The sequence below is a fragment of the Protopterus annectens genome, chromosome 12.part0 (genome assembly GCF_019279795.1).
Source record: "Protopterus annectens isolate FY-2018-M chromosome 12.part0, PAN1.0, whole genome shotgun sequence".
NCBI lineage: Eukaryota > Metazoa > Chordata > Ceratodontiformes > Protopteridae > Protopterus > Protopterus annectens.
Window position 1 is genome coordinate 945,796,892 of NC_056746.1, and position 14,718 is coordinate 945,811,609.

The following is a 14,718-nucleotide window of genomic DNA, read 5'->3' on the forward strand; positions in this document are numbered from 1 at the left end:
GAAGTATAACACAGAAGGTCTTTGGCTAATGAAGTTTGCAGATGACTGCAAACTAGGAGCAATAATCGAAACTCCTAACGATGTGGACATCCTAAAAAAGGGCCTCACTGAGACAGACGCCTGGTGTCAAAGCCATGGCCTCAAGCTCAATGCCAAAAAGTGCATTGTCATCCCCTTTGGTAAAAACTCTGTACCCATGAACTACCACACAGGCGGTAGTAAACTTAACACTGAAAGTGTGATAAGAGACCTTGGGACACAGGTGGACAGTAGTCTCTCCTTTGATAATCACATCGCCACAGTAGTCAAGAAATCCTTCTACGTGGCACACCTCATCACAAAAGGTTTCTCATCCAGGAAAAAAGAGGTCATTGTTCCCCTCTACTCGTCACTCATTAGATCCATTATAGAGTACAATGCCCCTTATAGTATATACCTCACAAGACATCTACAACTGGAAATACTGCAGAAATACCCCACAAAGAGGATTACCGGCCTCAAACAGATGCCCTATGCAGACAGTCTCAAAAATCTCCAGCTTTACTTCGTCGCATATCGCCTACTCAGAGGCGATCTCAGCCTAACATACAAAACAAACCCAGAGCTGGTGGACATGCTCCACTTAAAGAAATCCCAATCCGTCCGAGCTACATACTCTAGGGACCTAAACCTTGTCACCACAATAAACAGAAAATGCTGGAGGGATAGATTTCTGTCCCAGAGACTTCCCATACTCTGGAACAAACTATATATCTATATCAAACAAAGCTCCTCATTAGCACTCTTCAAGAAAAATCTTGATGATTGAATGGGAAATAGGAAATTCACCCCGGGGATCACTTTCGTGGCTCTGCCCGACAGTGGCACAGGAAAATAATTTTCTTGGGTGGCGAAAGCCAGGGTACCTTCTTGGCTAGGCTTATATAGGCCCTAAGGCCAATAGCCTAGCACCTCCCTATGAACCTATATATCGCAACAGACCTGTATGTAGTTCTCTTCAATGCCATCTCACTAACAGAACGTCAATATATCTCAGCAATGTGGCAAGGCCTGTTTAAGAAAAATGAAAGGGATCAGCAGGTTACTTTTTCAGCAATATGATCACTTCTTTCCATCCTGATAGTGATACAATACTAAAAGAGGTTTATAACAATTAAATGGTGATGGGCATGACTTGTATACTGTCTTCTAAAAACATGAAGGGCATCTCTCATCATCCATAAATTGCCACATCACAAGTGCATAAGTACATTTCTTTACCTAACTGGTAGACACTATGCTTAAGGTCCATATTGCACATTCAGCTTATTAGTGAAAATAATTTTGGTTAACAGTGCACTGTTAGCAACTTTCAATAAATCACAGATTTTTTTTCTTTTGGAAGTTACATAATAGAATCAATTTAAAACTCAGTATATCCAGAAAGTATAAAATTTATATTCATATGCAATCATAAAAATCCCAATTATGAAATATAAAGGCACTCTGTAATAAAAAATGATGAAACCATCCTGAAGTGATTGATTTGGTGCGCTAAAACACAGGTCACAAGTCAGTTTTCAAGGCAGTACAGCATCATAGTAGAAGCTCTGTGTATTAAAACATGACTGATTTGGTGTGATAAAACATTGGTAGGTCTTTGCATCAGTTTTCAAGGCACTACAGGGTCACCATAAGCACAGTCCTCCTCAATGGCAAGATTGTAACTACTTCCAGAACCTCCTTTATATGTACTTGTCACAATTCGGAGCCAGCCACTCTCACCCTGCAACACAGAAAAGAGAACAGAGAAATATTCATAACTATTAACCTTAGGTTTATAAGTATTCATTTGTAAACTATGGAAACATCCTACTTTACTTTTCATCATACTTTATTAGTCTGAATCTTACCAATTTCCTTTCTAAGCACTAGCGTTTTATTAATAGAAGACAAATCCAAGACTACATTTGTGTGTATATGTATACATTTTACACACACTACACACATATATATATATATATATATATATATATATATATATATATATATACACACACAACTTTATATTATACATACACATATATGTAGGTATATATATACACATATGTGTATGTATGTATATATATATATATATATATATATATATATATATATATATATGTGTATGGGTCTACTATATAACTTTGAAAATACACATCTTCGAAATTAGACAGTAGACCCACACCGTATTGAAAATGCACTTAAGCAAAAGTGCAATTTCGCAAACATCGGTTCAACGAACTGATAAAAACCATTAAAACATTGTTTGCACCCCTGCACCCCCCCATGTGGGGGGGGGGTGTATGTATATATATATATATATATATATATATATATATATATGTATATATGTGTGTGTGTGTATATATATATATATATATATATATATATATATATATATATATGTATATGTGTGTATGTATATATATATATATATATATATATATATATATATATATATTACATACACACACACTATACATATATTCAGTGTTCTGAATTTTCGATGTTATGGCCTCAATGTTATGAAATTCAACGTTATGACATATATATATATATATATATATATATATATATATATATATATATATATATATACATATACATATACCCACATACACACACAGTGGTCTACTATACATGATCAAAATTTTAGAAAGCCAAAACTTATGTTTGACTTTTGAAATTTCGAACGTGTAAAAAAAAAAAAAAAAAAAAAACTTACTTGCCTACACGTTACTAGCAGGGGGGGGGGGGGCAAGCCCCCTGCACTCACACTGGGTGTCATTGCCCCCCACACATCCTGTAATTTAAATATACTAACTCCGAGATCGTACTGCAGTGTGGAAGATGAAAATCTTCCCATTCCGCACTATATGGAGATGCCCGTTCTGCATGATTGAAATTTCAAAAGTCAATCATATGGTCTCAGCCATATGAGTTTCGGCTTTCTGAAATTTCGATCATGTGTAGGGGACCCATATATATATATATATATATATATATATATATATATATATATATATATATATATATATATATATATATATATATATATATATATATATATATATATATACATACATACATACATACATACACACACACACACATTTATGTATATCTACGTATAAAATGTGAGTGCAGATTACATGGGAATGGAATGACATTCTTAACCATACAGTATATAACACAACACATGCCACACAAAGCAGACCTCACATATGATTATTCCTGTTACCTATTTTTAAAGTGATTTAAGTTACAGTACTTTTTTACACTGACTTCAGAAGGAAGTATTAATCATCTAAAATTTTCATTACGAAGGGCTCACGTAGTTTATTTTTACATGTTTTATGACTAGTGCTGTCTCTTGTTTTCTGTTGTAGTTCTGATGTACTTTTTAATTTTTTTATACTGCAGTCAGTTATGTATTTTAGTGCTGTAGCAAGGCCTATGTTATGATTTGATATTTTTTAGTTAGTGCATTCTTAGAGTTACCACCTGTCCCTCTTTGGGCAGTTGTGTCCTGCAAGAAAAACTAAAAAAAAAAAATTATAATTGTTCTGAGATTTTAGGACAAAGTATTTCATAAATTTTCTTTAATAGTTGCATAAAACATTTTGTATCTGAAACACCTAAATGTTATATGAAATAGCATAAGCAGCTCAAATGCTACAAGAATAATCTTTTTTATTTTTGCAAAAAAGTAAAAGTTCTATCCTTTGCCATAGTCATGAGTATGTTTTGTCCTGCAAAATCTCACCTTTTTACAAAATATATCCCACTTTGGTATTTGAAAGATGGCAACCTTATTCATTCTACTTTTGCCAGTAATGCCATTTTCCAACTGGCTGACTGAGCTTAGTGTTCTATTTTTTATTATTTTATTTTAAATGCATTAATTCTAATATAAACAAATGCCATTTCTATGGGTATGTGTGTGTGTGTGTGTGTGTGTGTGTGTGCAGTGTTTTTTTTTTGAATGGGGTCTGTATACATGTATGCAAAGAGTATGAAGTTATATATTTTTTATTTCACAATGATTTAAATAGGAGACGTGGATCAATTTTTATTTCATTTTTACTCTTTCTCCCTAAAAATAAGTTTGGATTTGTTTTTTTTTTTATTATTTTTAGATGGAGCAAGTTGTTCTGACTGTTTAAAGTTTACACTACGTGTACACTGTGCTGAGTGAACAGACAGCACAGACATAACTCACAACTTCTTCCTCCCAATTTTAGTTTTCTTACTGATATTCTTGCAACTTTAAATATTGACAGGGATTCATAAAGGTTAGCACAAAGTGTAGACTATATGTAAGTGACTAGAAAGCGCAAAAAACATAAGAATTTTATTGAATACATATTGTGTACACAGTGTAGGCTTTACTGAATCTAGCCTTGTGTCTTGGTTTTGTGTACTCACTATATGGATTTTTGCTTTACTGTTTATCTGAGCAGATTAGAGGAATTTAACATTTGGTTACGGTTCAGGACATGCCAGAGATATAAATAAGCGTCTGATGTACCACAAGTGCAAATAAACAGGGACACACACACACACGTTGGCCAGGGCATCAGTGAACTTTCTCTACTCTTAGCAATAAGTGCTGCTGCATCTTTTACATCCACCTAAGCTACCACCAACTCAAGCAGATGAAACCTCAGTTTAACATCTCATCTGAAGGACAACACACTCATGAGTGCATTCACTTAGGGAGGGGAGAGAAGAGAAACCTCAGCACCAAATGCAACTGTGCTATCAGTTGTGCGGATAATCAAAAACTGAAGAGATAAGGTCAGCTGGCAAAGTATAGAAATGTTAACTTTTATTGATGATCCCTTGCTTTATCTACCCCAATTAAATCTATTTGCAAATGTCCAACAAGATCTAGAAGACTTAGGAAGTGTTTGCATAGATACTTTTATACTCTAAGCAGACTCCAAAGAATTTTTCCTCAGGCAGATGGCAAATATTGGAGGTGTAATGGTGAAGAAACAGGTACCTGGGAGCACATGTTCTCAGAGTGTAACGAGTTGGCAGACTTTAAAAATTCCCCACAGACTACTCAGTCAGGAATACTGAGGGAGAAAATTAGTGAACTAATGAAATTATTTTTTGAGCTGGGATACATGATCTGAATTGCCTAGACATTGTAAGGCCTTGTTGAATTTAATTCTGCTGGCTGCAAAAAAAGCAATAACTAGAAAATGGAAATTAAAGTCTAAACCAAACTGTAACAGAGATAAATGAACAGGAAGTAGGATCTTTAGAAAACTCCCCCAGAAATTGTGGAAACAATACAAGCAGAAAATGTTTTGGAAAATGAATGAGATTGAAGAGAAGGCAGGAAGTGAACAACTTATATAATGTTGCTTTGATTATATGGTATAGAACAACATATGTGCTGTATAATGTTTGTAAATGTGAACTTTAATTTATTTTGTATTTGTTTACCGGGGTAGTCCACTGGGCCGTTATGAGCCCAGTTTCAGTGGAGGCCTGGGGAGAAAAACTCCACAATAACATGAACATGGGGTGTATTCATATAAAATTAGTAAAATTTCAAGAGTATATACAACAAAGGTAACATATTTAACAACTGGTTGAATTACTGGTAAAATAACAAACTGACAAAAACAATGAACAAAGGTAAAGCGACTGACATTACATAGATGTTTCTGGCATTGGAATAGCGAGGCTTTCGCCTGCCATAATTACAAAGTACATATTAAATAACTAAATGCAGTTAGGTTTTGAGGGGGGAGACAAGGAGCAGATGCAATTCCTGATAGAAGACACGTAGTCTTTTAGAGAAGTTTTGAAAGAGACAAGATTCTGGGTAGTTCTAACAGTTAAATGTAGGGTATTCCAATTTTTGGTTGCAGAACAAGAGTATAGAAGCTGGCCTGCTGGCAGGTTTGGTTTTTGTACCAGCAAAAGGTGTTGATTTTCAGATCTGAGAGGCCTCCTAGGATGGTAGTAACTAAATATCAAGCTAAGAGCAAGACAGTCTGATGGCTTGTACTTTATTTTGTGTGCAGTAGTTAGTTGTAGGTAGGATAAGTAGTGTGGTAGTTCTAGCCAGTTTAGAGAGAGAAGAGTGGTACAGTGATGGGTAGAGTGTTTGGCATTAGTGGCAAATTTGGAAATTTTGTTATAAAATGTCTCAAGTTTAGCTTTTGGGGAGGATAGGAGATTAGTAAGTAGAGGAGCACCACATACAAGAGAGGGAAGTAGGTACATGAAACCAATGATTTGTTGTGTGGAGTGCCTATGGAAATGTTTAAGCCTGTAGACAAATAGCTTTTGGTGACTTTTGCTGATGCTGTGTTGCATGTGCAAGTCAAATTTCATGTGTTCGTATATAGTTATTCCTAATTTTCTGTATGGGTAACAACCTCGATTGCTGTGTTACTTTGAGAAAGCATAATGAAGTGGGTTTTGTTTAAGGGGTTGTTTTCTTTGAGGTGAATAACATGAGTTTTGATTTTGTCTGGGTTAAGGGATAGGCGATTATTACACATCCAGGTCTCAGTAGAGGTAAAGGCCTGTAGTTATTTGCTCTAGATCAGATATAGAATTGTCGGAGCATAGAACAGTACAGTACAGTCATCTGAGTTACTAAATAAGAGATCCTTGATTTAGTGAAAAATGAAAACTATTTAAGAAAATACTGAATAGGAGGGGTCCTAGTATGGAGCCTTGGGGGACTCCAGTAGAGGTGTTAATATATGGAGAGGGAATGTTGTCATTTAACAGCCTGCTGTCTATCTGCTAAGTAGCTTGACAGCCATTTTGGGGGGGGGGGGGCAGTCAGAGAGGTGGGTTAAAAGTGAGGGGTGAAAGACAGTGTCAAATACTTTTGAGAGGTCTAGAAATAGGGGAGACAATTTTACAAGTGTGTTGGGCTCTATTAATTGTATCCATAAAAGATATGAGGGTAGTTGTGCTATGGCCTGGCCTGAATCCACATTATGTTGGAAATAGGATTTGGTTGTGAAGTAGACAGTTTAAAAATTGATTATGTATATATTTTTCCAAGTTCTTTGAGATAGAGAAAATGTTTTTTTGGTCTGAAATCTGAGATGTCAGTATTGTTACTACTTTTATAGAGAGGAAGAAAAAATGCTTTTTTCCAGATTTTAGGGACATATGATTCTTGTATGGATCTATTTAGAAGTATGCCTATAGGGTAGGCAATAGCTTCAGCTGCTAGTTTTAGGAACTGTGTGGATAAGTTGTCAGTAGTGTTAAAACCAAGGTTTAAGCTTGAGACATAGTCTTTTTGTTGTGGTGGCTGGAATAGGTTTAAAAGAGAATGTAGGTGTAGAATGGGAGGGTGTAGTGGAAGGGGAGCAAGAGGATAGTTTTGATGAAGTTGTAGGAATTGTGCTGCTATGTGCATGGGTAAAAGAGTGATGTGTGCTATAGTGTTGATAAAAATGAGAATTAAAAAGTGCCTATTTCTTGAGATGTTTTGCTAGGATGTGGACATGGGTTACTCTTTGTGCCTGGATTTATTAGTGATGTAATGGAATTCCAGAACTGTTTTGAGTTTTAACCTGTGGTTGGTCTGACACTTTAGATAATAGTCTTTTTTGTCTTTGTTAACTAGCCTTTTTACCTGGTTTCAAAGTTGTTTACATTCAACAGGTCTGGAGGGTTTTTGTTAGCCACTGTTTCCAAATTTTTTTCTGTGGCTTTCTGTTTTTTTTTGGATTTTTTTTTTTAAGTTCCTCAGTGGTCTTAGTCATCCGTGGGGCATGGTTTCTTTTGACTCACTTTAGGCAAACAGGAGCAAGGCTATTTAGTGTATATAGAAATACTGAGTTGAAGTAGCCAACTGCATCATCTAGATGGAGGGTTTTTAGTGTGTACCAGTTAATCTTTTTTAGAATATCTGTGAAGATCAATGGGTTGGATTTTGTCAGACTCCTTATTTGTTTATACTGATGTTACTTTTAAAATGAGGAGGCAGTTCGGTGAACAAAGGGAGGGAGGTGGTCACCGAGGGTCACTGGAAGTGTACCGGCAGAAGATATTTTATTGGGGTCAGTGACTAGAATCCAATCTAAAATGGATCAACTTTCGTTGTTATTAGGTCTGGCTGGAGAAATGATAAGCTGGATAGACTGATATTTGAAGATGAAAGGTTAGAGCAGAGGTCTAACCAGTTGATATTTAAGTCACCTACGATGATGGTTTCATTTTAATATTGTTGGAAATCCAGGCAAGATTTCTTCCAGTAATAGTATGTTGTTACCAGGGGAATAGAGAAAGTACAGTTGTGTACACTTACCATAAATGTAGATGTTCAAGTGTATTCACTGTTGCAGTCATCACCTGTGGGTTATCCCTGTTGTGGTAGCCCTCGGCCGGCCCGAAAACCAGAGTCAATTTTTTTCTGAGTTGGCTGCAGTCGTCTGTAGTCGGACGTCAGGTCGTTAGTGCTATAAAGCAAGTCAGCAGACGTCATTACATCAGTTTTTCTTGCCCTAACTTTTCAGAAGCACAAGAAAATAAGATAAAGTGGTCCTAGTGGCTAAAAGCCACTGTGGGAAGCTTATGTCCCCCTAGGGGAAGAGGATATAAAGGGGATGGAGGGAGGGAAACCTGGACTGCAACAGTTAATACAGTCAAACATCTACATTTATGGTAAGTGTACGCAACTGTACTATGTTCTTCGTGTTTCACTGTTGCAGTCATCACCTCTGGGAAGATTCCCAATGCTGAGGAGAGGGGTGGAAGGATAGGTTAGAGCCCTAGGCATGGGTCAGCAAGCCCTGCAGAACTGCAGAGGTAAACCCTGCCCTAGATTTAGAAAAAAGAGGTAGTTGGCATCAGGGACTAAGCTGGATTCATGGAAAACATCATCCACCACTTCTAAAATAGGGGGGATGGCCAGGGGTCTGTGCTGGGGCAAGTCCAGAAACTCTCCAAGTCTTAGGCTGGGGAAGTCCTGAGATTCCCATTGGAAATGTTCCCTGAGGGTGTGAAGTGTTTCCCCAAATGAAAGATCCTCTGCAGAGGAGGCAGAAGGGATGGATTCCTCTGCATCTGAATCCTCATAAGCAGTCAGAGATTGCTGCTCCTCTTCAAAATCTGAATAGTCAGACTCCTCAGAATCCTGTTCTGTCAATTTCTGGGGAAGGGTGCCTTTTCCTTTTAGAAGGTGTGGCCTGACTGCCTCGGATAAGGGAGATGAGATCCTCCGCTATTTTAAGCATTTCTGCTTGGGGTGGTGCAGCAGGAGCAAGATGGTGGCTAGAGGCAGATTTTCTTGGAGTGGCCTGGCTTCTAGGCCTGAGAGAATCCATCAGTCTGAGAGAAATGGTAGTCGGATGAGAAGATGTTGTTTTTTGTCTACATTCGGTAGTGCGAAAAGACTCCTCTGAAGCCAGTGCCTGCGTCACGGCTCCGGACCCAACCGAGGCAGAGACAGCCAAAGGCTCAGAAGACAAAGAAGATTTCTGCAGCACACTGGACTCCAAAAGGGTCTTGGTAGAGGCTTGCGTAGATATCAAATCGGGCATCAGGGGCTGCGAAAGTGCCTCACTGAATTCTGGAGAACTGACGACCTGCTTATCAGTAGTGTTGTCGGAAGGCTTAGCCTTGTGTGGTCTGTCTCTATCTATATTTCTGCATTTTTTTTGGAATGCCCACAGATTGTTGGCTGACAGATGCCATATCGGAATGCGAAGACGGAACATGAAAATAACTGTCTACAATAGGAGCTCTACAGTGAATGGTTCTTACATTAAAGAGGGCACAGAAGTGGCAACGGGGGACGTTGTGGTCTGGGCCTAAACAAATGACGCAGTAAGAATGGAAGTCTGGGTGTGGGATCTGCTTTCCACAGGCGAGACAATTGTTAACTTTTTCGGACATCGGTTAGTGCAAGAAAAAAGGGTCCCCAATGGGGTACTTGGCTTTAGATGTTTTCAGCTGAAATTCTGGTAGCGACTGATGAGCACATGTGCAAACTGCTTCTGCTGTTGGCTCCACGGCAAGAAAGACTGATGTAATGACGTCGGCTGCCTTGTTTTATAGCACTGACGACCTGACGTCAGACTACAGGCGACTGCAGCTGATGCAGAAAAACTTTGACTCTGGTATTCGGGGCGGCCGAGGGCTACCACAGCAGGGATAACCCACAGGTGATGACTGCAACAGTGAAACACGAAGAACATCTATGATACATATTTTTTTTACAGTCATTCATTTCTAGGAAGAAAACAAGAATTTGGGTATTAGTAAACTGCAGAGTAGAATCTGTATAAGGAACTATACAGGAAATAAGGATTTTGGCATTAGTAAACTGCGAGTTGAATCTGCATAGGGAACTATATTGTAGGTATTAGGAAACAGTAATACAATACCACCTCCTTTTTATGGGGTCTATCTGACCTTAAAGTTGCGAAGCCTGGCGGGAGGAATTCAGAGTCTTTAATTTAAGGTTTTAGCCAAGTTTCAGTAGCAGCAATTATGTCAGGCTGAATGCAGGCAATCAATGTGTGAAAGTCATGGATTTTATTACAAATGCTTTGCAGGTTTAGAGTGACTATGTATAAGGATTTATGGGAATTGCTGGTGTGAGGTTGTGTGGAGGGATTGGTTGATGTAGGCCCAAGATTGGGGTGGATGTCTCCACATAAGGGTAAGGTGGTTAACATAAAAGAGTAATACAGTAGCTGTTGGTTTCTGATTGTGTTTCTAGGCTGGTGGAAGAAATGTGTGGTGCAATGAGATGGGTATTATTTTTTACTGGTAATATTTTTATTTTGTATAAAAGAATAGGATTTATTTGATAGAGGCTAGGAGATATATCTGTGTAGCTATCAGAAAATTTAGATAGGGGAGATGTGGTTGTTGTGTGTTAGGGGGGCAAGGAAATGGGGTTGAAAGCAGTGAGGTGTACAAGGGAAAGGAAAAGTGTGAAGAAACATGAGAAGGATAGTATGAGAATACTAGATGGATACATGGTTGGAAGGTTTACAGGAGGAGAAGGCTTACAACTGAGTAGTAGTATAAAGGGTGAGGAGGTAGAATAATATGTGGAAATATAAGGAGACAGAGTAATATGTGGAAGAGGTTCATACAGTGTGACAAATAGGAATCTAAGAGGGGGAAGGGGTAGAAAGGGGAATAGGGTAAGCTAAGTACAGTATGGAGTAATTAAAGTAGTAAGCTTGGAAGGAAGGGGAGGAAAGGTAACGGTTTAGAGAAAATAATATGAAGATCAGTGAAATATAGTAATAGTGGTATAGTGGCTATTAACAGGTGTTGTGAAGTGCGAGGAAAGGGTGTGGGGGAGGGAATAGTGAGTTGAGATTTTGTAGGTGAGGATTAGGAATGTGAGTAGATGAATAGTGAAGTGGTGTTTTTTATAGGTTGCAGTTAATTAGTGGGAAGTGCTAAGTATAAATAAATGTAGGCATAATGGGATTGGGTGAGGATTGGGGGTAGGGTAGGGGAGCAAAGTGTGCCCGAACATAGCAAGGGCGAACAGAGCAGGCAGAGCCTGGCCTCGCTGAGGAACAAAAACCTATCTGTAACCAGGTTAAGTGCCTTGTTATGATCTGATTACTTTTCTATAAATGTATGTTTGCCTGTGTCACAAGTGATAAATACAGGTGTTTAAATCAGGGATGACTTATCACTCTAAAGTGAATCAGGTCTAATGCACTGGGAACAAATGGAGAAGCTCTCACTTTTGCAGTACAGTTTTCTTTTGCTTAAAATACTTAGTCACCTTAAAAATTAATTCAGGATAAATAATTCGTTAGTACAAAAAATGTACTAATGAATATACAGCCATACAGTGACCTTGCATTACATTTTTAATTTTTTTTAGAAGCAAACAAGGCACATGCTCATCAGCATTCAGCCTCACTCCCTGTCCTTCCACAAAACAACATGCCATGCTGCTTAAGTGTTTTTCCCTCACTTCACCTGGAAGCATTCAATAATCCCTTTCTTTGCATGTGCTATACAATTGTTTACAGTCTGTTGCTTGTACTGCAGGAGCTCGTCACCTCAACTGCTCAAGCATAGTAGCTTCAAGTAGCAGTTGCTTCATATAAGTGATGTTTTACAGGTAGAGTTGCATTGTATTTGGCTTGATCCAAATCTATCAGCCTCCTGAAAAAAAGAATATGGCATGTTTATCATTTATCATTTGTTGACAGTGACTGTTCTTATTCAGAGATACATCTTCAGAGTGAGAATAATAAGAGGGTTTTAGGATATGCAGGGGGCTTTCCCCAGTAAAAAAAAAAAAGAAAAAAAAAAGTTTTTTTCAAGATGTGTCATCTACTTGTAAGTCAACAAGCCTGAGAACGTTACAGTGATTTGTGTACTATCACTGTCGGTTAAAGGCATTTGTTGCAGGACAAGCTATAATGGAAGCTGGGATGTTTTAAGGACTCTTACTGGACCCATATTCAAAACTAGAAAGCAACATTAAAAGTTGTAAGCACTGTACATGAAAAATACTGCCCAGAGTAACATGTTTATATACTGTACTATTTTTTATGTATTACAAAGGCCATCAATCAAGATAACATTTTTTATCATGTGTGAGATGGTATTAAATGTGTGTGTGTGAATCCTCAAACAATGTTGACATCCTACAAACTGGCCTAAAAATGGCAAAAGTCTGGTGCCAAAACCATGGTCTAAGACCAAATGTTAAAAATGCTTAAACATACTGTTCTGTAAATCAGATATCCCTGCAAATTATAACATTGATAGCACATGCCTAAAACTAGCCCTAGTGGTGAGGGACCTAGGAACACAGAAAGCTAGTAATCTAAACCACATAGCTATGACAGTGAGTAAATCCTTCTGTGTGGCACAACTTATAAGTTAAGGCATGGCATCAAGATCAAAGGAAGTCATAGTGCCATTGCACACCCTCATCAGGCCCATAATCGAGTACAATGCTCCCTTCTAAATGTACCTAACCAGACACTTACACCAACTGGAGCGCCCAGAGAGGTTTCTCACTAAAGAAAAATACAAAGTGTAAGACACATGTCTTATGCAACCAACTAAAAGCACTATCCCTTTACTCTGTCTCATATCGTCGGAGGGGGACAAGGCAGTCTCTGATCCAACCCTGATGAAAATGTTACATCTTCACAAGAAAAATTATACAAGGGTAGCATGCTCCATAAACCTAAACCTTAGGACAGAGCTTGCTGGAGACACAGATTTGTTTCTCAAAAGCTATCTCGTTTATGGAATAAACTTCTCATCTTTGTAAAGCGAAACACGTCCTTCACTCTCTTCAAAAAGAATTTGGATAAATGGAAGGGGAACCATAAATTCACTTTTTTTTCAATTTCTTCAAGGCTTTTGAGTTTCTAATACCAAGACTGGAATGGACTGCATTCCTAAGTCAAAGTATGATTAAAGTTCATGAAATTAGTATTGATTCAATGTCTGACGTTAGCTAGAAGTGCTCTTTGCAGTGCCCACAATGTGCCCAGTAATGACTCCTGCAATTTGTATGGATTTACATGTACCTGTAACATACCCAAGTATGATTGAAAATTCTTTTTATAAGACCCATTGCTCCTGTCTGGGTATCTTTCTTCCACACTGCCCTCATTTCTGCCTGCAAATCCTGTGTGTCTCTGTACGTAAAACACTAGTCACTGGGTGTAGCAATTTCAGTAATCAATGCAACTTTTGTCTTCTTTTCATGGACAACTATATCTGATTTTCTTGCATCTATTTTTTGAACTGTTGGTAATGGATGATCCCATGTTATATAAACTTCATCATTTTCTATGATGCTTTATGGCTCATGTTTCCAGTGTTCTTCAGCTACTTCAATATTATAATGTATTCACAATCCCCAATGCAACATTATGCCTTTCAGTATACAGTCCTTCTGCATTACAACCAGCAACAAGATGTGCGACCGTTCCAATTTGGCTTTACAAAACCTTCATTTATCTGTTTCTCCCACATGTTCAATGGACTTTGTAAAACAATATGTGTGTAGTTCACTATCTTCAGCCCCTAATATTAACCTTTTATCTTTTGGTTTAAATTCACTTCTCCTTAACCTTTCCTGTGTTCAGTCCTGATCAACATGATGGTGTTCCAAGGGTTTTCTACGCTTGCAACTATATTTATGCATTTTCACTCATACGGTACTGTCCATGTCCCTTATGGACAGAGGTAATCTATAAAATGACTCGGGGCTACAACACCCAAAGGACCCACTACCCCATCCCATATCTGGGGAATTAAGATAAATTATTATCATATATTGGTATTAGTGGCTAGGATTGTAAAGGTTCTTGTGCCATTAGCCTAGTAATCATCTATGTATATACTGTAACAGTTTCACTATATGATGTGTTAAGATGCTGCTGTAAATAATGTACGTAAAGTGTTTTGTAAATAGTGAACATCTTGTAAAAGGTGTTAGACATACAGCATTTTGTAAATTTCTGGTTTCCACTTAGATGCAAGCAGGTATACTTTGTATTGGTCAGAAAATCTCCCAAAGCAATGATGTTAACAAGCAGTCATCATACTGTGTACTATATAAAGAAAGAGCACTACGTCCCTGGCAATCAGAGAAGCTGGCCTCTTAGTGTAGAGGGGGTTTGTGTTTGGAACAGAAGAGGTGAGGAGTGTGTTAACAGCAAAGAGGCAAACTAATCTAATCTG

At 37.9% G+C, this 14,718-nt stretch overlaps 1 protein-coding gene across 1 annotated transcript in view; it reads right to left on the reverse strand.

Moving 5' to 3' along the window:
- Nucleotides 1–1,417: 1,417 nt before the first annotated feature.
- The window catches only part of CTSZ (cathepsin Z), a 245,291-nt gene continuing 231,990 nt past the window's right edge, over nt 1,418–14,718 (reverse strand). The window contains exon 6 of the mRNA XM_044089976.1: nt 1,418–1,765. Within this exon, the coding sequence (XP_043945911.1) occupies nt 1,652–1,765 (114 nt within the window). The 3' untranslated portion in view covers nt 1,418–1,651. The remainder of the gene's footprint in view (nt 1,766–14,718) is intronic.